The sequence below is a fragment of the Podarcis gaigeae genome (genome assembly GCF_964106915.1).
Source record: "Podarcis gaigeae genome assembly, chromosome: 16".
Classification (NCBI taxonomy): domain Eukaryota; kingdom Metazoa; phylum Chordata; class Lepidosauria; order Squamata; family Lacertidae; genus Podarcis; species Podarcis gaigeae.
In genome coordinates this window covers 42,364,733-42,389,181 of record NC_139693.1, presented here as the reverse complement: position 1 = coordinate 42,389,181, position 24,449 = coordinate 42,364,733, and the positions used below count along the sequence as shown (strand labels likewise).

The window sequence follows — 24,449 nt, the reverse complement described above, 5'->3', positions numbered from 1 at the left end:
CCAGCGAGTGAAGGGGGAGAGGGCGGCGCAGGCGGGGTTGCTGGAACCATTACCCACACCCGAACGGCCATGGGAGGCAGTTTCCATAGATTTCATGACGGATTTACCAAGATCCAAGGGGAAAACTGTGGTAATGGTAGTGGTAGACCTGTTAACCAAGATGTGCCACTTTATAGCTTGCTCACATGCGGTAACGGCAGAAGAAACCGCCAAGTTGTTTGTAAAACACGTTTTTAGGTTGCATGGTGACCCCTTGAGGGTGGTCTCAGACCGAGGGAAACAATTTACGTCCAGGTTCTGGAGGAAGCTCATGAGCTTACTGCACGTGGAAGTCAATTTCTCAACCGCCAGACACCCAAAAACTATTGGACAGGCGGAAAGGGCAAACAGTATTCTGCAGCAATATCTGAGGTGTTATGTAAATGACATAGAGAATGATTGGGTAGAGAAATTAGCCCTAGCCGAATTCGCATACAATAATGCGGAAAATGTGTCCACGGGCATGAGTCCATTTATGGCTAACTATGGGTGTCACCCCAGGGCATTTCCAGGGGAAGGAGGGGAAAGATGGAGCGTGCCGGCAGCGGAACATTTTGTGGAAGAAATGGAAGCAATACATCAACAGCTCAAAATGAATTTGGATAGGGCCAAGGCAGAATACAAGAAGCAGGCAGAAAGGAGCAGAAGGGAAGGAGAGACCATAAGGGTGGGGGACCGGGTGTGGTTGTCAACACAAGGGTTACCGTTCAAGGGGGGTTGCAAAAAATTGTGGCCAAAACGACTGGGACCCTTCGAGGTTATACAGCAGGTCAATATGGTGGCCTTTAAACTCAGGCTGCCAGACAACATGAAACTGCATCCAGTATTCCATAGGTCATTACTATCACCATACCGGGAGGGGCGGGAATTTTGGGGACGTGAAAGTGAGGTTCCCGTGGCACCGCAAGTAGAAGAGAGGGAGCGAAGCAGTCATGTAGCAGAAATACTCGACTCTCGGTGGAAGGGGAAACAGGTGGAGTACTTAGTGGCATGGGAAGGGGAACCGGAGTCCGAAAATACCTGGTTACTGGCAGAAACGGTCAAGGATGAGGTCTTAGTAGGAACGTTTCATCGCCGGTTCCCAAGGAAGCCCCAGCCCTTGGCTAGGTTCTGGGAGGAACACTTTGGCACCACTGATGAGGAAGAGGAGTTCGAGGGGTTTCCAGAATCAGAACAGGAAGAGGAAGAAGAATCAGATGGGGAAGAGTATGGGGAAAGAAGGGACAGTAGTAGGTGGAGAGCGGTTTTCGAGTCATCCGAAGATGAGGAGGATTCTTTCAGGGGGTTCCCAGCCTCGCCACCCAGAGAAGAGGGGGAAATGGGGGGTGGGGGGAGTCCTGGAGGGGAGGTGGATGTCAGGGAACTGCCATCGGAGAGTCAGGTGGTGGAAGGGCTCAAGGAGGCTGGGAGACCCTCGGATGCGGAGGAAGGAACCAGTAGGGGGAGAGGGAGAGTTCCTGCAGAAACTCAATCGGAGGAATGGCTCCAAGATGTTTCCAGTGAGAACAGCGGGGAGGGCTCAGGACCTCCACTGGGGATGCCCACTCCGTGCAGGAAACTGTCACGCAGAGAATCCAGAAGAAGAGTTTCCGTCAAGGAACTCTTATGTTGGCGTAAATTCCGGAAGCGCCCACTGACGGATTCTGCCAGCAATTGAGGTAGCCATGCACCCATGGCTCCGCGGAGTGGGAGAGCTTAGGAACTGATGGTAAAGCTTGGACGGCTTAAACGCTTATGCACAAGCAGCCCCCTTATCCCATTACAGATATGTAGAATGCTGACATGTGTTTTTAATCTGTTGTTGGTTTATATTTGATCTTAAATATGATTTGAATGTTTTCAGTAGCTGTTCTTAACTGTTATTGATTTTGCTGTTTTATTCTTTTTGCAAACCACTCTGACATTTTTTCTTCTTACAATTGGGTGGTGTATATATAAATGATATGAAATAAATAGAATAATAGAATTGTAGAGTTGGAAGGGGCCCCGAGGGTCATCCAGTCCAACCCCCAGCAATGCAGGAATCTCAGCTAAAGCATCCATGGCAGATGGCCATCATCCAACATCATGAACAACTCTCACTGTCAGAAAGTTCTTCCTGATGTTTAGTCGGAATCTCCTTTCTTGAAACCTGAAGCCATTGTTTTGAGTCCTACCCTCAGGAGCAGTAGAAAACAAGCTTGTTCCCTTCTTCCATGTGACACCCTTGAGATATTTGAAGATGGCTATCATATGTGAATTATATCAATATCATATTGTAAATTACAAATAAATAATTTGTCATTCACAAATCACAGAATTCACAAATTTAAGCATTAAAAGTGAGCCAGAAAGAGTCGTCATGGAAAACAAAGGCTTCCTGAGCATAAGCCCCTTCCTCTCCTTTCTGTTCAGTTGGCAGGAAGCAGTTCATGCAGTTTGAGTGGGCCAACAAGGCAGCGGAAGTCCTTGGCTGCGATTTTGAGGAGCTCACAACAGCCGTCTTCAAGCACCACCTCCAGAGGATTATTGAGCAGGTCACGTCTGGAGCCGGAGGACAGCTCAGCCAGGACCAAGGCTGGTCGGATGGTAAGGGCCTTTCCTCATGCAAAGTAAGCAGGGGAAAGAGAGGCTCCGTTTTGACAATTCCCCTCCCTCCATTAACCTTGGGTTGAATATGCATGTTTGAATCCATCTTGGGAACAACTCAAACAGGTACAGATAGATTCCCCCCCCTACCCTCGGCCCATCTAGTGCAGCATCCTGTTTTCACAGTGGCCAGTCCACAAGCAGGACATGAGTACAGTAGCAGCACTCTCCCTGCTCATGATTCCCATACTGGAAGCAACGCGCTGTCTCCGTGGCTAGGTGTTGATGGTAAACTTGTCTAAACCACTTTCAAAGCTACCCAAGTTGGTGGCATCACTGTATCTTGTGGCAGTGAATCCCAAGGGTTAGCTATGTGCTCTGTAAAGAAGTGTTTCTGTTCTGAATCTCCCACCATTTAGCTTCACTGGATGACCCCTTTGTGTTTTGCTATTCAGAGAAAACAAGAAAAACTTTTTTCTCCACTCTTTCTGCACAAGACATTGTTTGATACTCCCTGGGTTTTAGTTTTATGAGAGAGAAAAGCTTCTCTTTCACCACACCATGCATAACATTATTAACCTCTGACCTGTACCCTCTTGCTCTCGTTTTCTTTAGAATAAAAATACCCAGTTGGTGTACCCTTTCTTTATAAGAGAGTTAATCATTTTGCAATGCCCTTTTCTGAACCTTTTTCAACTTTGCAATGTCCTTTTTGAGGTGAGGCAGCCAGAGTTGCCCACAATATTTCAAGTGTGTTCACACCATAGATTTGTATAAGAGCATTATAGTAAAAGCAGTTTTGCCCTTAATCCCTTTGCATAGCATGGAATTCACCTTGTAACCGGGACCTGTGAAGCTGCCCTGCTCACCCGACCTCAGTATTGTCAGTGTAGTAAACAGAAAGAGGCAGCTGAGGCTCACAGAGGCCATTCTCAGCTCTACTGCCAAAAAGGTCCTCCTTAGAGATTCCAAGCCCTGAACCATGAGCAGATTCCCCACACTGAAGTCTAAGGAAGGGCTAGGGGCTCAGGGACAGAGCACTTGCTTAGCACATGAAAGGTGCTAGGGTCAATCCCTGCCAGCTTCACCAGATAGGATTGGGAAATACCTCTGTGCCTAGTGAGCCAATGATCTGGCTCAGTACAGGCAGCTTCCTGTGTTCCTATGGAGAATGATGGCCCACCAAATCCAATGCAGTCTGCTTTGGTTGACAGCAGTGCTGTTTTTTTCTGAAAAAGAGGTGCCAGAACTCAACATGAATGTCTCCCTTGTTCTCTTATAATGGCAATGGCACCCACCGGAGAGGTGCTGGAATTAGGTTTTGGCCGAAAAAAAGCCCTGGTTGACAGTAGCTGTCCTATGCCTGAGCTTAGGCCTGCTGACCAAGCACATTTCTTACCTGGAAGTTGCACCTGAGACCTTCTGTATGCAAAGCCAAGTGCTCTTTCACTGAGGTCTGGGTTCTTTCTGCGTATCACTTCTCTCTCTGCCTCTCTGTCACACAGCTTATTGTTCTGCCTCTCTTAATTGTGCCACTCATGCAAAGATTAGGTAAGTGTGGACACATTTGCAGGCAGTGATGCAGGAGGAGAGGAAGTGCTCACAACCCCGTATCCAAGGACCACTCCCCCCTCACTACTAACTAGCACTCTGTGGGCCACAGCATGCAAAGCCACCTTGTCAGAGGCAAATTGCCTTCAAATTTTTGACTACAACAGGGGCAATCAGAGGTAACATATATTTTTTTGCACTTGAACACAAAACAATGAGATTGGTTATTTAAAAATAAAACCCATTTGATTTTCAGCCCTTTAAAAAAAAGGTAGCTAAGCGCAGCTGGCTTTCCAAACAGCTCTTTGAATTGTAAATCTGCCAGGTATTTGAAAGCAGGAAAAGCGGGTTGGAGAAGGAAGGCATAACCAAGATATTAGCTGCCTACTGAGATCTGGGACAGGCAACAAGCTGTTTGCGGCCAGCTTTCTTGCTGTTTTTTGCCTTGACAACGCCCCCCTCCCTCTGCTTTTCTGTAACTCTTTTCATCTACTGCCTCCCCCCCCACTGCTACCTGCTTTTGTGCACTAAGTAACAACCAGTGTTTATTCGTGGCTGAAATTTGCCAAGGAATGGACCTGAAAACAAATTAGAAAAGATGCCAGCTGTAGTTGGTTTCCTTAGCAACGGGCTCAGGTTCCAAGCATGTAAAACCCTCAAAGAAGCACTTGCTTCCCCTTCTTCCTTCCTTAAACTCTCCTCCAATCAATATTTCAAAGTCCCCTACCCCAATTCAGGTTTTTTGCACCAGGAAAAGATCTGCCCTCCCAAGAGGAACAGGAGCGACACAGCCGCTCCTGGTCTGAACCCTGCAGCTGTTGGCAACATTTAAGATCTCTCAGTGCATCTAACTAACATTCAGATCAGTTTGGGAAAGGGACAACTGCAAAAGGACATGACAGAAGTTTATAAAATTATGCACAGGATGGAAAATGGAATATATGTATTTATAGAGTGAGCAATTTTTATCCCTCTCCCATTATACTAGAATGGGAAAGGAGGTAGTCACCAAATTAAATGGATTCAGAATGGAGGAAAGTCATTCTGCACACAGATAATGTTTGAAACTGTTTTTCCAAATGCAAACAAGTTTTTGTTCTTAATGGATCTTTGATAAACAAACAACTTAGTGGAAGAAGACTGAACTTTATTGAACAAAATAGGCTTCTATACCCACATACAACAGTGCAAAACCTCCCCAAACAGACACACTCAATGACCCCCCTTCTCATTTAACACACACACACACACACACACACACACAAATAATCAATCCCCAACAAACATTTACCCAAGCAACCAACACATAGTACCAGACCACTAACCCAAATCCCTCCTTAGGCCTAAGAAACAACAGCAGAGTGGCTCTTCTGTCTGGTTTGCAATGCAGCAACCTTGACCCACATCCAGGCACACTGTATTTAGGTTCAAGCCCTGTTATTTATACCCAGCCCAGATAGGCAAGGCTTAATGCCTCAACCGCCTCCACCTATACTGATTAGTGTCATGTCTACATCCTCCCAGTTCCATGATCTGGGTAATCAAGCTCAAACTGGGCCCTCTTCAAGGGTAGAAGTGCTCCTGCAAGGACTTAAAGCGGCCTTAAATGAAGGGTTAATTGTGCAAGGCCACCAAGCCTCCTCATCCATCTTCTGTGTTTCCACTACAGGAACTCAGTGCCAGAAGATGGATATGAACTTACATGGCTTTAAAACAAGCTGGGGGAGGTATGGGCCAATGGCAGTGGGCTGGGCTATTCCCTTCAAGCCTCTACCTGTCCATCATGATTTGGATTTTTAATTTTGATAGTTTGTGTCCCATGCTGATTCCCTGTTGAAAAGTTGCAACGTGAAGCTGGTGGTTTGGGTGCAGGTTGTATTGGAGACTGTGTGCCCCTCTCCTCGTTAGAATACGTCATGCATCTGATGGAGTGGCCTCCTGCATTATAGGGAGGAGTTGGACTAGTCCCTTCCAATGCTACAGTTCTATGATTCATGCCCTCCAGACATTTTGGATGACAGCTGCCATCAGTCGCAACATCAGACAGCCCTGGTGGCTGGTGTCCACAGGAGCTGTCACTCAAACATTTGGAGGGCACCAAGTTGGTGAAGACTGGCTTATGCCATAACAAATGGTTAGTTTTCTTCAGGTGCAACAAACCTTTTGCTGTTTTTTTCCTGCAACAGACAGACACAGCAGTTGCCCTGGTTGGAAATTGCTTCTGGTTTGATCACAAAGCTCTGAACTAGCAGCATGTGGGGAGGACTGCTGAGCAGCTATGCCCAAAGGCACTGTCAGGAAAATTAAGCAATCTGTGTCTCTCTCCTTCAGGTCCCAAGATGACAGGTGTGGAGTGCGTGGAAGGGATGGCTGCGGGGCTCTATGAGGAGCTGTTTGCAGCTGTTGTGTCGCTCATCAACAGGTATGTTTGTCTTTGAATGCTGCAAACTCACTTTTGGAAAAGTAGGCCTTTCCTTGGCTAGATCACAAAGATGTGATGAGCTATAGGAAGAGCTGAGGGGTTGTTGCATCTTTCTGGGTTTTCCACTGCCCATGACACCTACATTTTAAAAAAGACTTCAGTTGAAAGTTTGAGAATAAATGAGAGGCGGGTGTTTGGTATGGAGGGAATGCCATTTGTGAAGGATGCTTGCAGCGGAAGAAAGATGTGAAAGGGCCATATCTCTGGGGCAGAACACCCACCTGGCATGCAGAAGGTCCTAGGTTCCATCTCTGACAGCATCTCTAGGGAGGACTGGGGAAGTCCCCTGTCTGATACTCTGGGAGCCAAAGCCAGTCAGAGTAGACAACACTGAGCAAGGGGGACCAATGGTCTGACTCTGTCTAAGGCAACTTCCTGGGTTCCTATGTGATCCTCCATCAGGGTGAGTGTCTTTAAATCATCTGTCGCTTTTGCTGTCCAAACATGTTGGAGAGAATATGTAGCATCTTAGTTTGGTTTTCTTGGATGTTGAACATAGAGAGCTAGGGAGACATCAGGGAAGAGCGGTGCCTTTTTATATGTGAAGTTTCATTTGCCTTCGAGATTCTCCTCCTGCTGCATGAGAACATAGTTCCACAATAGCTTTTAAATATGGTTTTCTGTACAGTTGTTGTCAATGTTAATGAATGGTGGTATTTAAATGTTTTTTAAATAAATAAGATCATGTGTGTGCCTCAGCCATCAAGTAGCTGCCAGGGGTGGGGAGTTCAAACCTGCCACATGCCTTAACTGACTTTTAGCTCCACTAATGCTGACATCACTTTGTCCTCAGTTCCCCTCTTTGCAATCTAGATTCTTCTTGCACAGAAATCCCAAGGAGAATGTGGGGAGCTCTCAAGCACCCGGCAGGCCCGCAATCTAATTTTGGAAGCAAGTTCCATCTTCAAGGTGCAACTACAGAGCTCATTGGCCCCTTGAAGCACCTGAAATTCCCAGCATGTTGGGCCTCTTGGTTGGTGGGCCTTGGAGTCAGGCTTCCTGGGATGCACCTTTCCCAATTAGTGCTCATTTCCACACATAGGTTCAGCCTCTTTCCCATTCAGCAGTTGGGTTAGTTCCTGCTGTGTCCTTGCTTCCATTAAGAGGGACACCCTGTTGTTATCTGCATAGGTGTAAAGATGCATTTGTTTGTTTTGTTGTTGGTCTTTTTTTATTTTAAAAAAGAGAGCATGTGGAGTGAAAACTGGTGTGCTGAGAGCAACACTTGTTTACTTATTAATAATGGATGTGACTTTGCAGGATTGATACGAAGGTTACCAGCATGTCGAGATTAATGCGCCCACTTGAGGGAGTCAAATAACAAGCTTCATATGGGGCAGGCGGGGGGACACGGAGAGGCTTGCTTCCTAATAAAAAGGCTTCATTAGACTGGATCCAAAGGTCAGGAGGGAGAGGCCTTGGTTGCCTCTTCTGTCCCAACAAGGTTGTGGTTGTAGTAATTACTAGATGTGCTGTCAATCTGCTGCTGTTGTTGCTGGGCTGAGGGTGGCTTTTCCTTGTGGCTTCACAGCTGCAGAAAATGCTGCTTAAAGCTTCATTGGGACCAGGCTTGGAAAGTGCTAGCAAATCCTCTTCCCAAATGCCACAACAGCCATTGATGTAGAGAGCACACCTCCTTGTGCAAAAATGCCATGTATCTAAGGAGTACGGCTTGCAAAAACTGTGTACATTGGCTAAAATTGCATACGAAAATGTTTGTGTTAGGAGAAATGCATCTAAAATGCTGGTGAGCATTTTTCAAAAAGAAAAAAAAACATAAATGCAAAAATGTGGTGAACTAAATTTAGGATCCAGGGGGAAGAGGGAAATCAAAACGGATAGATTCATCCTTCCTGTAAGGATATCAGGGGGTTACTCGAGAGCAATTAGGCAAATGCCTCCCTGGTAGGCTGTAAAGCCTCGTTATCGGTGCCAAAAAACCTTCACCATGCAGAGCGCCACTATTCCGTGGCTCGCTCATTCACTGGCAGAATCTGAGAGTGAGCGGTCCTTAAACCTTCCCCAGCAGAGTCTTGACGCCCAGTCTGCGCTTGCCCTCTCTGTGCGAAAGCCTACTGCGCAAGGAGGGCATGGGTAACAGAGGACCTCTCTCCTCCCCGCTTTGCTCAGGCAAGGTGTCCTGGCACCGCCTCCAAGCCCTGAAGCTCCTCTCCACTGGAGGCATGGTTACTCTCCTCCGCTGAGGAGGTGTTGTTTCCCACGATCTTTGGGGGCTCTCTGTAATCCATCCGGCTTTTCCCCTCTCGCCCCTGAGCCGATGGCAGTTCCCTGACACTTCCCTAGTTACATAGTTCTTAGATCAGAGAGATTTTCTTCTGCCTTCAAATCTTAGATCAGAGAGATTTTCTTCTGCCTTCAAATCTTAGCACTCATCTTTGGGAGAATGTGGTATTTATGGCAACTACTCTCTTGAATATCACCTTCACTGTGTGCTGCGCATGCATGCATTCTTCCTTTCCCAAATGCAAAAGAATCATCTTGGCCTTTTAAGTGACCAAAGTGGAAATGCAGCCTGTCATAACAACGTAAGAAGAGAGTCCTGTAGCTGGACCAGGCCAATGGGGACCCATTGAGTCCAGCATCCTCTCTTCACGGTGGCCAACCAGATGTCCATTGTGGGAAACCCACAAGCAGGACCCAAGCACAAGAACATTGTCCCATGCCCTGTGGTTTCTGGCATTCAGAAGTATTGCTGCCTCTCCCACTGTGGAGACAGAGCAGAGCCATCTTAGTCAATAGCCACTAAACCTCTTTTAAAGCCAAACATTGATGCTCCTTTTTGAGTTTAAAACAAACTTGAATAGCTTTTGGGTATCACTGCACATCGTTAGTTATGACTTGAAATTCTCTGGAGTTAATTCTAAATAGAGATTTCGTTTGTTCCGGGAACTGGGCAGAGGTGATGCGGATAGCCAAAAGCAGTGCTTTTTTCTGTGGGTATGCAGGGGTATGCATACCCCTAAACATTTTGTGAATCTAAGTTTGGCCTCATTGAGGGGCAGTATTTCAATATGAGTAGGAAAATGAGAGTACCCCGGCCTAAACATTTTTCAAGAAAAAAAGCACTGGCCACAGGTGTTCCTTCTCCCTGCTTCTAGCCATTGCAGGCAACATGTTTTGTTAACAGTCTCCATTTGAAACAAAGCAAACTTCCCTTCATACTTGTCATTGGCACACAGGTAGCCAGATGTTGCTTCTTGCCTTGTTCAGTCAGGCTGGAGAAGGTGGGGACACAATTTGATGTGGGGCCAAGTCTCCAGTACACTTTGCTGTGTTTCAGGCTGATATTTCCTGCCACATTTCCTGTCAGTGTTTGTAAAAAGCAAAAAAAAAAAAAAGGTTCTGACCTCCCTTTGTTGCCTCAGCCTGGCCCTCGGACCCTTGTCGGCATAAAAGAGTCCACGAGAAAAGTATCCTTGCAGAGTACTTTCTGCTTTTATTCTTAAAAGTCTTTCTGCAAAAGCGACTGACTGCACACACATCAACACTACCAGCTTTCACTAACCAACCAATCAACACAACCCAAACTAACATTTCTCACACTATATATGCAACCTGGTGCAGGCCGCTGACTCATGCTGACCCAGCTTTTTTAAGCATTAAAGAAGCAGCATCCAATTTTTAGCCGTGACATTTCCTACCATTCCTGCATAGTAAAGCTTGCAAAAGGGGAAGAATGTGGCTCTTTCAAAGCTGTTGTTTCATGGCCGTTCAGTGATGTCTGGGCTATGAAGGTGATGTGCACAGGAAGCAGGAGTGATCTATCCTGCTCATATACAATTTTCTGAATGTTGCTTGTGTGCTTTGGCCCTGCTCATATGTGGGAGGAACCTGGAATAGACAAGGTTACAAGGGACATTGGCATCAGCCTGTGATGACATGTTGGGTCCCTCCCAACTCTGGTTTCCCTTTTTGAAATATGGCAACCCTAATCCTTCATATTGCTCCAAAAGTTGTGTGCCACCCCACCCCGACTCTGCAAGATTCCTAGGGGTTCCAGGCACTCACCCAGAGTCTGTGTTCCATTAAAGTATTGAGAAACAGCAGAGACCGTCATGGCCTTAAGAAATATGGTTTATTCACTTATTTACACCTTCAATCTGCATGGAGGGAGTCCAGCTCTTAGAGCATGCCTTCAGCCAGCCTGTCCAAAATGAATCCCAGTCTTTCTTCTTCCCAGCACCCTTACTCAAAACTCCCTTTCCCAGTTACCCTGGCAGCCTTCCAAACCCCCAGTCTCTGTTCACCCCTCAGGGCAAGGGAAAGGACAGTTCTCTTGCATTGCCAATGGCTCTCCATGATCCTGTATTATTTCTTAATGACCCTAGCTTGACTGGGTCATTTTGCATAGGCTAGCCCAGGGGTTCCTCTGTGGCTTGTATTTCTCCCTTCACATCCCAAATAATCAAAATCCTACCATTTATAATTTTATAGGGTTTATGGGGGTCTCCCCCCAAAAAACTATAACACCATGTTTAGACTATGACTCCCATAAACCCTGACTATTGGCTGTGCTGGACTGGACTGGAGCCGGTGGGAACAAGGAACCTGCTGATGGCAACATGTGAGGGGCACTGCTGGGCCCCTGAACCAGTTCATGTCTGCCTTTTCTTTCATGGGTGATGGGAAGCTGAAAGTAGATGGTGCGGCTGAGCTGCAATCCTGCTTTCTGCTTTTTAAATTATTGCAAGGAAGGTTTTTACATGAGAGGGTGCCTGGGAAAGAGAGGAGGGGGCCAGAGAGAAGCCCAGACAGTCCTAGGATTAAGAGCCTCCATGGCACCCTCTGGAGGCTTCACCCAGAGCAAAAGTCCTGGCAAACCCCCTTAGTTTCACCCCTGCAAGAACCTTTGGCTTGGTCTGGAAGCAGATGGTTAGCCTGTGCAGAGATTTTAACAATGGTGTTCCATGTTGCTGACCCCTTCAGCATTCTGGCCACTGGATTCTGCACCAACTTCTGCACCAGGTGCAATGGCAGCCTCACACAGAGCACATTGCAGTAATCCAACCTTGAGGTTGCCAAGGCATGGATTACAATGGTCGGGCTATCTCCATCCAGGAACAGCTGTAGCAGGTCAACCAGATGAAGCACTCCTTTTACCTTCCTCTGCTGAAACCAAAATGTGGCATCTATTCCAATGAAATATGTATCTGGCTTCTGGACTTTCGGGACGCCGTGGCCACGGAAAGGAGCACGAGGCTACCCTCCGGGGGGGTCTCAAACAACACAGAGGTCTAGAGGGGTCACGAAGGCTCCGTGAACCCCGAAACCTCAGGAGGATTATTCTGGGGGACAAAGTACCCAGCGACGCTGCTTGTGCTCGCCTGTGTTGCCGGCGTTTAACAGGGCTGGAGCCGCAGCATGAAGGGGAAGCAACAGACTCCATGCTGTGAAGCCTCAGGCTCCGTGTGAAAAGTGGCGGATCTCCAACAACAGTTGAAAAGCTGGGAAATAGCTATTAAGTATTGTGCAGAAAGCAACAGAAAACAACTGGAAAAATAGTGAAAAATAACCGAGTTAAGGTTAAAGGAAGTCTAATTCAAGAACCCAGCGGAAATGAAATATGTCGTGAAAGGAGAAGAAATCCACTACTGGCGGTAAGACTAAAATGGAGTATAGCGGAAGGCTGGGAGAGAGGAAATAAGAAAGTAAGAAAGTAGCCGCTAAGTGAGAGTGGAGGAAAGACCTCAGACACAAAGTATAAAGAGTCGGAGGCAAAGTAACAGCGAAACATTTTAATGGACTAGAGAGAAGGGAAAGGAATTTTTCTGTTTCACCGGGTCGGAGACTGCCACAGCAACGACCGGTGCGGGGTTTATGGACGGTTTTTCCATTTTCAACTTCTCTGAATATGGCATTTAAGAAGGGATTGACCTAAACAGTACGCAAAATTTGTCTTTTTCTTCTAGCTTCTGTTATTAAGCATGCATGAATAAAGTACAGAGACTGCTTTACACTGCTATATTTGAACAGGCAGGGGAGGAAAAGCGAACAATTGGGGACTTGGTTTCGCCATTTTGCTCCAGCACGCTTCTGCCTTTCTCCTTGTCTTAAAGAGATACACACCAATGTTTGAACAGGGGAAAACTGAGCCTAGGTTCTAGGCTGAACAACAATCTTGGTGGGAAAAGTTTGGGAATTTCTGAGAGAGGGGAACTTAAATATGATAGGACATAGCATTATATAAAAAGCCTCATGTTCTAAAAGAACACCTCTCTTCCTGACCCAGCCCCCCTGCCTGGACGTGCTTTTGGATTGAGACTTCCACCATGCTTCCCTCAAGAGAACTAACTACGTGTCTTCATCTACGCGCCCTTAAAACTTTGTCACTTTTTTTCATCGCCATCTTTTATACCTCATCAATTTTTTTTATAGGTAAATCTTTGGATCTTCTCTGTAACATCTGAGAGACGTTGGCTTTGCCACCTGTCAGACGTTGGCTTTGCCCGCCGGAGGCAGGGGGAAGACTCAGGGGACTCAGCGTCAGAAGAGTCTAGAAAGGGCAAGACCCCAGTGGACAGGCAGACCCAGAGGAGGAAAGAGCAAAGGAAGAGGTGGAGCAAGGCTAGAGTCTTAAACTGGTGTCTGGGGGGAGGAGATTTAGACGGAGCTTCAGCGGTCTAGAGTTTGAGACGTAGAGCTGCGCGCCGTGGCTTTGAAATCGAAACTGAACTTCAATAAAGACTTTTGTATATAACAAGGAACTGGCGTTGGTCGTTTGTGAACTGGGACCTCGGGCAGCTTTGACACCACCCTATTTCCTTTCTCTGCATGGTGTTCTTCTCTACTGGTTTTGATATATTTGCTGGCGGGGCTACGGACCACACGATATTAGCAGACAGGCAATATATGGAGGGTGTTACCCTGTTGAGAAATTATACGGAGGGCTAAATACTACGGGAGGAATTGAGGAAACCAGTAATCTCTTATAGTGACTACCAAAGGAGGAGGAATATCAAATATACAAAATGAAAAATGGAATGAAAAAGGGGGTGGGAACACCAGCGGAAAGGAGGCCATCTAGACAAGAAGAGGGGAAGGAGGGGAAAGAAATTAAGGACTATGATAGTTTGATGGCCGAAATAAGAAAATAATTTTAAAATAGCGAACAATATATTGAGAGAAAGTTACTAGAAGTACAGGACACTTTGGATAAGAAACTGGAGGGGGTGGTGGGTGAACTGACAGGAAAAGTTAAAGATTTATCGGTAAGAGCTAAGGTACTGGAGGATTCAATGGAAAGGGTGCAAAAAGATACGAAAGACATCAAGAAGGAGGTGGATAGGATTAGAGTTAAAGAGATAGGAAAGATACAGGAAGAGTTGCTGGACAACATGGCTATGACACAGATGAGACAAAATCAATTAAATCTGAAATTCAGAGGAATACCGGAGAATTCAAATGAGAACATACAAGAGTCTCATACAAGAATGCCTACAAGAGACTCATGTAATAAATAAGCACAAGAGAATTTTGAGTAACAAGAGATTAGGGCTGGACTTTGTGACTTCTGATAAGGTCAAGAAAAGAGGTGTGGTAATATATATAAAGGAAAAATTTGATCCACAATTACTGTATAAAGATGATCAAGGGAGACTGATTGTAGTACAGATGGTGTTTCAAGGAGAAAAAATAATCGTTGTTGGAATATATGCACCAAATGATAAAAAGTCAGCTTTTTTCTCTGAATTAGGTAATAAGTTAATGGAGTGGATGGATCAAAAAATGATAGTGATGGGTGACTTTAATGGGGTGGTATCACCAAATTTGGACAAGTTAACAAAAAAGCAAGACACGAAGGAAGGTAAATTACCCCGATCCTTTTTTGATCTGGTTAACAATATGGGATTAATTGATGCCTGGAGATTCAAAAACCCCACTATAAAACAATATACTTTCTTTTCAAACCCAAATCAGAGTTGGGGGAGAATAGATAGTATTTGGATATCAAAGGAATTGATACAGAATTTAATTAAGTCTGAAATTCTTGCACAAACTATATCTGACCATAATTCGGTATCTATAGAGATAAAAGACAAAGATGTCAGAGCAGGTAGATGGAGAATGAATGAATTTCTATTTAATGATCAGAAGATTGTAACTAAGGCTAAAGAAACAATTGAAGAATACTTTAATTGGAATTTAAATGGGGAAACAGCTATAGAGACTGTGTGGGAGGCAGTCATGAGGGGCTTTTTGATTCAGAAAAATAGTCACTTAAGAAAAGAAAAAGAGAAAAAGAAAGAGCAGATTTTAACACAGATAATGGAAAATGAAAGAAAATTAACTATCAATCCTGGTGAGGAGACTGCAAAACAAAACATAAAGATATTACAAGCCAAATTTTCTACAATAATTAACCAAGAGATTGAATGGAAAATTAAAATGATGAAACAGAAGAATTTTGAATCAGCAAATAGGATAGGGAAATATTTGTCGTGGCAAATAAGAGAAAGGAGGAAACAAAACATGATTTGTAAGATAAGGGAAGGAGAAAGGATTGTAGAAGAACCAAAAGAAATAAAAAAGATATTCCAGTATTATAGGGACCTATATAAAAGAGGAAAGGAAACAGATTATGAAATAGACTGCTTTCTGCAAGAACACCATTTGCAACAGATCCCAAAAGAAGAAAAAGAGTTACTAGACCAGATGATTACACAAGAAGAGATAAAGAGGGCCATAAAAAAGATGAAAACTGGGAAAGCGCCGGGGCCGGATGGCCTTCCGGCCAAATATTACAAAATATTAAGTGACCAAGTATCCCCAACGCTATGTGAAGTGATGAATAATATTCTAAAAGAGGGAAGGATCCCGAACACCTGGAAGGAAGCATACATCACATTGATCCCTAAAATAGATGTAGATGCCCTGGAAGTGAAGAATTACAGGCCAATTTTGTTACTAAATAACGACTATAAATTGTTTGCTGACGTAATGGCAGAAAGATTAAAAAAGGTATTAAACAATAGAATTCATAAAGGCCAAACGGGCTTCCTTCCAGGGAGACAACTAAGGGACAATGTAAGAAATGTGATAGATATCATTGAATATTTGGATACTAGGATAGATAAACAGGCGGCCTTGGTATTTATAGATGCCGAAAAGGCATTTGATAATGTTTCATGGGGTTTCCTGATGAAAAGTCTGAAAATGATGGGGATGGGAGAAAAATTTAGAAGAGGCATAGAAGCAATTTACCATGAACAAAAGGCAAAACTGGTAATAAATAATACCACAAAAGAATTCTTTAATATATTTAAAGGGACTAGACAAAGTTGCCCCTATCTCCTCTATTATTTATAACAGTATTGGAAATACTTAATAAGAGATTGAGGGAAGCAACAGAGGTAGGAACAAAGGAACAGAAAATCAAAGCTTTTGCGGATGATATCGTATTAACACTAGAAGACCCAAAATACAGCGTAAAAGAAGCCCTACAAAAATTTGAAGAGTTTGGTGTTGTGTCAGGACTCAAGGTAAATAAAAATAAAACCAAAATGCTGGTTAAAAACTTAACTAAGGAAGAAACGGTAGATTTAGAACAAAGGGTGGGAATTACGACAGTCAAGAAGGTGAAATACCTCGGAGTGTGGATTACGGCAAAAAACATAAATTTATATAAGGATAATTATGAGATCACCTGGAGGAACATAAAGAAAGATTTGGAAATTTGGGGGAGGATGAAACTATCCTTTTTGGGGAGGATAGCAGTTGTTAAAATGAATGTTCTGCCCAGAATGTTGTTTTTATTTCAAACTATTCCCGTACTTAAAGGTTTAAAGCAATGCAAAGAGTGGCAGAGAGCCCTGGCGAGATATATCTGGCAGGGAAAAAGACCGCGAATAAAAATGAAAATATTGGTAGACAAAAAGGAAAGAGGGGGCTTCTCCTTACTGGACCTGAGCTTATACTATGAAGCGGCGTGTCTATTGTGGCTAAAAGACTGGATAAGATTGGAAAACAGAGATATATTGGATTTGGAGGGTTTTAATAACAGGTACGGGTGGCACTCGTACCTATGGTATGAAAAGGTGAAGGTTCACAGGGGCTTCCTAAACCATATTTTTAGGGGACCAATATTCCAGGTATGGGAGAGAAATAAAAATCTCCTGGAAAGGAAGACCCCCTGGTGGATCTCACCAATAGAGGTGTTAACGATCAGGAAAACCAATATGGAAGAGAAGAACGCCACCTATGAAGAACTTATAAGTAAAACAGAACAAGGGATTAAATTTAGACCGTATGAAGAGATAAAAAACTTATTCACTGGTTGGTTGCAACACCACCAGGTGAATGATCTGTTAAAAGAAGATAAAAAGAAATTAGGATTTGAAGATAAAAAATCTAAGTTCAATGTGGAGGTTGTTGAAGGTAAGAGCAAATTATTGTCTAGGATATACAATATGTTATTGGAGTGGTATACAAAAGACGAGGAGGTGAATGCTCTTTGTGCAAGCAAGGTCTTTTTAAAAGCCCTTCCTTGGGTCCCAAACATTGAAAAGACTACCTGGAGTTCCATCCACAGCCAGAGGCCTTGAGATGATCTCTGCAGATATTGGACCACAAAGTATTTGGATGTCTTGCCCGCCTTCTTAAACTAGAATGCTACAGACATAGGTCAGACCGTGGGGCCATCTAGCCCATCATCTCTCCATGATTTCAGGCAGAAGTCTATGGCAGTCTTAACAAGAGATGTGGTACAGTGGTTAGAAGAAAGGAGATTCTGACTCAAAATCAGAAAGAACTTTCTAACAGTAACAGCTGTTTGACAGTGGAATGGTTTCTCCTTCATTGGAGGTTTTTAAGCAGAGGTTGGTTGGCCATCTGTCGTGGGTGCTTTAGTTGATATTCCTGCACTGCAGGGGGTTGGACTAGAGGACCCTTGGGGTCCCTTACAATTCTACAATTCTGTGATTCTATGATTTGAGGGTTGGACTACGATACGGCAGACTAGGGTTCAAATAATCCCACCTTGGGCCCATCACCGCCTTTCAGCCTAACCTACCTCAGAGGGTTGTTGTGGCGATGAAATGAGGAGGAGGGGGGAGAACCATGTATACCACCTTGTGCTCTTCGGAGAAAAGAAAGTAGGGGTATAAATGAAGTACACAAATAAATAAATGAACATCAAAGACCAGACCTGGATTTTGCATGGAAACAAGGCACTCTATCTTAACCCTTCTTTCCCTAGGTCCTTCTCTTCAAGTTCCCTCTCCATGGCCTCGATCATGGTGGTGGACACGCCTGGCTTCCACAACCCCCGGCACCAGAAGAGAGAGCGTGCAGCGACTTTTGAGGAGTTCTGTCACAACTATACACAGGAGCGGCTGCAGGGCCTCTTCTACAAGAGAACCTTTGTGTCTACACTGGAGAGGTACCAGGAGGTGAGTCTCCACAATCTGGTAACTTCCAGGTTGGATTATTGCAACGCACCCTACTTGGTGCTGCCTGTGATGGGATAATGAGCTGCTTGTGCGTAAAAGCTTGATCCCTCTGGGGTTTGGCTGGTCACCCAAACCTAGGCACTAACGGAGCCCCCAAAGCATGACTCCGTCAGTCGCTGGTAGAATCCGACAGTGGGCGTCTACGGATCTTAAAGGTAAAGGTAAAGGTACCCCTGCCCGTACGGGCCAGTCTTGCCAGACTCTGGGGTTGGTGCGCCCATCTCACTCAAGAGGCCAGGGGCCAGCGCTGTCCGGAGACACTTCCGGGTCACGTGGCCAGCGTGACATCGCTGCTCTGGCGAGCCAGAGCTGCACACGGAAACGCCGTTTACCTTCCCGCTAGAAAGCGGTCCCTATTTATCTACTTGCACCCGAGGGTGCTTTCGAACTGCTAGGTTGGCAGGCGCTGGGACCGAGCAACGGGAGCGCACCCCGCCGCGGGGATTCAAACCGCCGACCTTTCGATCGGCAAGCCCTAGGCGCTGAGGCTTTTACCCACAGCGCCACCCGCGTCCCTCTACGGATCTTACTCCAACATAAAAGCTGTTTGACGGACATGCGCCTCCTGGACTCTCTGCGTGACAGCTTCCGGCGAGGGGTGGGGGTTGCTAAAAGGGGTCTTGTTACCTCCTCACTGTTCTCACTAGAAGTATCCCAGAGCCTCTCCCCCGATTCCCTTTCCGCTGGAACTCCTGCTCTCCCCCTACTGGTTCCTTCTTCTGCTGTAGAGTCTCTCCTATTCTCCTGGAGCCTCTCCACCACCTGTCCCTCCGATGGCAGTTCCCTGACATCCACCTCCCCCCCAGGGCCCCCTTCACCCCCCCGCCTCCTCTCCCACTGGCGGTGAGGGCGGAAAGCCCCGGAAGGAACTCTCCTCGTTGTCCGAGGATTCAAACACTTCTAACCACGGCGTACTGTCTCTCTCCTCGTCTTCCTCTTCTTCGTCGGAGTCGGCTTCCTCACCCACCCCTGACTCTGGGAACCCTTCAAACTCCCCTTCCTCATCGGTGGTCCCAAAGTGTTCCCTTCTAAATCGTGCCACGGGTTGCGGTTTTTTTGGGAAACGCTGATGAAATGTTTCTATTAAAACCTCATCCTTGACTAACTCTGCTGGTACCCAAGTGTTTTCCGACTCAACTTCCCCCTCCCATTCTACCAGATATTCCACCTGATTCCCCTTCCACCTGGAATCAATGATTCCTGCCACGTTCATGTCGCGTTCTCTCTCTTCTATCACGTGCGTTTGGGTGACCTCTCTCTCACGCTCCCCCCACTCACGTCCCTCTCGGTACGGCGACAGTAATGACCTGTGAAATACTGGGTGCAATTTCATGTGACTGGGCAGTCTGAGTTTGAATGTTACTGGGTTGACCTGCTGTATGACCTCAAAGGGTACCAATCTTTTGGGTCTCAATTTCTTACTCCCTCCCTTGAACGGTAGTCCTTGGGTGGATAGCCACACCCGGTTTCCCACCCTTATAGTTTCACCTTCCCTCCTATTTCTGTCTGCTTGTTTCTTATATTCTTCCTTGGCTTTCTCTAAGTTAAGTTGAAGCTGACGGTGGATCGCTTCCATCTCTTCAAAAAAGTGTTCCGCCGCCGGCACGCTCCACCTCTCCCCTTCTTCTCCTGGAAATGCCCAGGGATGACACCCATAATTTGCCAGAAAAGGACTCATCCCTGTGGACATGTTCTCCGCGTTGTTGTAGGCAAATTCTGCCAGAGGTAACTTATCTACCCAATCATTTTCTCTGTCTTTTACATAACACCTCAGGTATTGTTGTAAAATCCCGTTTGCCCTTTCCGCTTGCCCATTTGTTTCTGGGTGCCGGGCAGTTGAGAAATTGAGTTCCACGTGCAGTAAGCTCATAAGTTTCCTCCAGAACCTGGAAGTAAACTGTTTCCCTCTGTCGCTGACCACCCTCAAGGGGGCGCCATGCAACCTGAAAATATGCTCTACAAATAACTTGGCGGTTTCCTCCGCGGTGACCGCATGGGAACAGGCTATAAAATGACACATCTTAGTTAATAGATCTACCACCACCATGACAGCTGTTTTGCCCTTGGATTTTGGCAGGTCCGTCATAAAATCTATGGATACTGCCTCCCATGGCCTTTCTGGTGTGGGTAAGGGTTGTAATAGCCCCGATGGCGCCACCCTCTCCCCTTTCGCTCGCTGGCACCTGTCGCAACCCCTGACATATTCCCGTACGTCCTCCCTCACCTTGGGCCACTAAAACTCTCTGGTAACCAACCACATGGTTTTGTGCTGTCCAAAATGCCCCGCTGTGGGGCTGTCATGCAACTGCTTGAGTACTCTGCCCCTCAGTTCCCCATCTGGTATGTACAGTGCCCCTTTGTAATACAACGCCCCGTTCTTTTCTTCAAACCCCCCTGTGTTCTCCTCTGTCCTCCTGAGTTCTCTGAATTTCTCTTGGGCGTATTCATCGTTCTCCGTACCCTCTATCAGTTCCCTCTGCCCCACCAATGCCGCCCCACACACCCAGCGGTCTTCAGGGATTACATGCCTTGCCTCAGGCGCTCCCTCCCCCTCTAAGTACTCAGGTTTCCTGGAGAGAGCGTCCGCCCTCACGTTCTCGGAGCCTGGCACGTAACGAATCTCAAAGTGGAATTTGGAGAACTCCTGGGCCCATCTCACTTGTCTCTGGTTCAGCACTCGTGCTGTTCTCCAGTATTCCAGATTTTTGTGGTCAGTTCGGACTTGAACCTTGTGCTGCGCCCCAATCAGCAAGTGCCGCCATCTCCGAATGCTTCATGAATGGCGAGCAGTTCTCGGTCGTATACTGTGTAGTTCCTCTCGGATTTGTTCAACTTCCGCGAGAAGAACGCACACGGTCTCCATTCGGACGTATCTTTTCCCGGCTGGAGAAGCACAGCCCCCACCGCTCGGTCTGACGCGTCAGTCTCCACCCTCATTGGTTGTTGTAGATCTACGTGCAAAAGTTGCTCTTCCGACGCAAACGCCTGCTTTAAGTGTTCGAACGCCCGCTGCGCTTCTTCCGTCCAAACAAATTTTTTCTTGCTGCTAAGACAATCCGTGATGGGCGCTGTTAAATGGGCAAAGTTTTTGATGAACTTCCTATAGAAGTTTCTGAAGCCCAGGAATCTTTGCACGTCCTTCTTGGTCTTTGGTGTTTTCCATTCCAGTACCGCTTGAACCTTGCTGGGATCCATGGCCAATCCCTTGTCAGACAACCGGCACCCCAGGAATTCCACCTCCCTGGTATGAAACTGACACTTCTCCAGTTTCACCCACAGCCGATTTTCTCGCAGTTTGCTCAGTACTTCTCTTACATCTCGCACATGCTGCTCCTCATTCTCTGAGTATACCAGGACGTCATCTAAGAACGCTACGCAGTTCTTGTAGAGCAATGGCCCCAGGACGTGATTCATGAACGATTGAAAACAGGCCGAGCCCGCCTGTAGACCGAAGGGCATAACGAGGTACTCAAAGGCCCCCAAGGGGGTGAACATAGTGGTTTTCCACTCATCCCCCTTTCTCACACGTATCAAGTTATATGCCCCTCTAAGGTCCAGCTTGGTAAAAATTTTCCCTTTTCTCACACGTGTCAGAATGTCATCAATTCTAGGCATAGGGAACGTCACTGGTTCTGACACTGCATTTAGGGCCCTGAAATCACACACAAGCCTGGGTTTACCCGTGTGTTTTTTTGTCCACAAAGAACACTGGGCTGCCCCCCACCGCTCGTGACTCTCTGATGAAACCTCGCTTGAGGTTTTTGTCAATGAACTCCCTTAACTCCTGCATCTCACTGTCTGACATTGCATACAGCTTGCCCACTGGCAATTGTGCTCCTGGGAGTAAGTTAATTTGACAGTCAAAGGGTCTGTGCGGGGGCAGTTTATCTGCTTCCTTTTCGCTAAAGACGTCAATCAAGTCAGCGTATTATGGTGGCACCTTCCCCTTGTCCATCACTTCCATCCCTGCTAGAGTGGCCCTGGCCCCTGCCTGAGCCTCTCCCTCCTTGCAGTGTTCTAGGCAATGTGCTGATCCAAAGGAAACCACTCTCTGATGCCAGCCTACTAGCGGATCGTGTAGTGCCAGCCAGCTCATTCCCAAAATAATAGGAGCTCCTCCCAAGGTGGCTACGTTAAACGCTATCAGTTCTGTGTGTCTTGCCACCCTCATTATCATTGGTACAGTCTGTTGGCTCACTTCTCCTCCCAACAGTTCCCTCCCATCAATCGTGGTAACCTGCAAAGGCTTACTTAATGGGATAGTCTGTATCTGGTGTTCAGCTGCAAACTCCTTACTCATGAAATTACAGGAACTACCTGAATCCAATAGCGCTTTTATCTTTAGTGGGTGTCCGTTTGCCAGTTCCAGCAACACCTCTATCACAAGCGCTGGTCTTGGAGGTTCCGGCGTGGGCACATTCACTACTCCCTGGCCTGGCTGCTGCGCCCTGATGTTGGCAGCCAGGCGTTGGCTTTTACTTGCTCCTTGATTTCTTCTTCCTCCTTTCCCCCAACAGTTCCCTCCATCCCTTGCCATTCCTTCCTTTGCGGACAGACTCTGGCAAAGTGACCTGGCTGTTGGCAGAGATAACATCTCTTGGCGCTCTTTCCCTCCTTCTTCCGCCCCTCACTGGTGTTTGAAACTGCGCGCGCGCGCGCTGTTCCAAGTTCCATCGGCTCTGCTGGCGGGAAAGGCTGCTCCGGAATCTCCGGAATGCGGAAGTCCTTCCAACGTTCCCCCTTTCCTTCCCGCTTTTCCAAAGCTCTGGCTTCCTGGCGCGCTCCTATGGACAGCGCAGATTTAGTCAGCTGGTCCATAGACTCCGCCCTAGGCACCCGGGAAAGTTCATCTTTTACTGCCGGAGAGAGCCCTTCTTCAAACAGCATTTGAATAGGTTCACTCGCAAGGTCCCACCCCAGTCTATGAATCAGCATGGTGAACTCAGTCCAGTACTCACGTACAGATCGGCTCCCCTGTTTACACGCCATTAACTGCCTGCGCACCACCCCTTGCTCAATCTCGCTGGAAAACATCAAGTCCATGGCGCGAAAAAATTTCATTGTGTCCTTTAAGATTTCATTATTGGCTGCCATCAGGGGCCTAATCCAGTCCCTCGCCCCTCCCTCTAGATGGCCAATCACGTACGCCACTCTAGAGTTCTCATCGGGGAAGTCATCAAACAGTAGATTGAGAGCATATTGCATCTCTGTCCTAAAGGCTTGATAGTTCCTGGGATCCCCCCCAAATTTCTGCACCAATCCAGGCACCTTTCTGGCAAGTGGGGTGGTTTTTCCCTTATCCGCATCTTGAGCCCTCCTCTCCTCGAGCCTCGCCGTTTGCAGCGCGAGCTGGACCTCCAACGCCCTGTACCTTTCTTCCAGGCTTGGACCTGCTCCAGCTCCAGCTCCTCCGGTTCCATCTGGTTCGCTCATGATGCCCTCTGCTTGCACAAGCTGCTTTCAAAGACTGTCGGATTGCTGTGATGGGATAATGAGCTGCTTGTGCGTAAAAGCTTGATCCCTCTGGGGTTTGGCTGGTCACCCAAACCTAGGCACTAACGGAGCCCCCAAAGCATGACTCCGTCAGTCGCTGGTAGAATCCGACAGTGGGCGTCTACGGAACTTACTCCAACATAAAAGCTGTTTGACGGACATGCGCCTCCTGGACTCTCTGCGTGACAGCTTCCGGCGAGGGGTGGGGGTTGCTAAAGGGGGTCTCGTTACCTCCTCACTGTTCTCACTAGAAGTATCCCAGAGCCTCTCCCCCGATTCCCTTTCCGCTGGAACTCCTGCTCTCCCCCTACTGGTTCCTTCTTCTGCTGTAGAGTCTCTCCTATTCTCCTGGAGCCTCTCCACCACCTGTCCCTCCGATGGCAGTTCCCTGACATTGCCCTTGAAGGCAACTTGGACACTCCAGCTGGTCCTAAATGCAGCAGCTAGATTACTGGCAGGGGTTGCATATAAAACAGCTGCATTGGCTGCCAACTCATTTCCAGGCCCAATTTAAGGTGCTCACATCAGTGTTCAAAGCTGTGATGGGATGATGAGCTGCTTGTGCGTTAAAGCTTAGTCCCTCAGAGCTTGGGCATGGTTCTCAAACTCTGCCTTAAGCGGAGCCCCCTTAAACATGACTCCCTCAATCGCTAGCAGAATCCGACAGTGGGCGTTTGCGGAATCTGCTCCAACATAAAAGTTCCTTAACGGAAACGCGTCTTCGGGATTCTCGGCGAGACAGTTTCCGGCGAGGAGTGGGTGTACCTATGGGGGGTCCTGAGACTTCTCCACTGTTTTCACTGGCAGTCTCTCGGAGCCCTCCCTCCGACTCACTTTCTCTCTGAGCT

The 24,449-nt window shown here is 46.8% G+C and overlaps 1 protein-coding gene across 1 annotated transcript in view; it reads left to right on the top strand.

Annotated features, from left to right (window-relative positions):
- Positions 1–24,449, top strand: part of MYO18B (myosin XVIIIB) — a 276,767-nt gene that overhangs the window by 90,814 nt on the left and 161,504 nt on the right. The window contains exons 14-16 of the mRNA XM_083717843.1: positions 2,434–2,607; positions 6,490–6,580; positions 17,856–18,048. Coding sequence (XP_083573969.1) covers positions 2,434–2,607; positions 6,490–6,580; positions 17,856–18,048 — 458 coding nt within the window. The remainder of the gene's footprint in view (positions 1–2,433; positions 2,608–6,489; positions 6,581–17,855; positions 18,049–24,449) is intronic.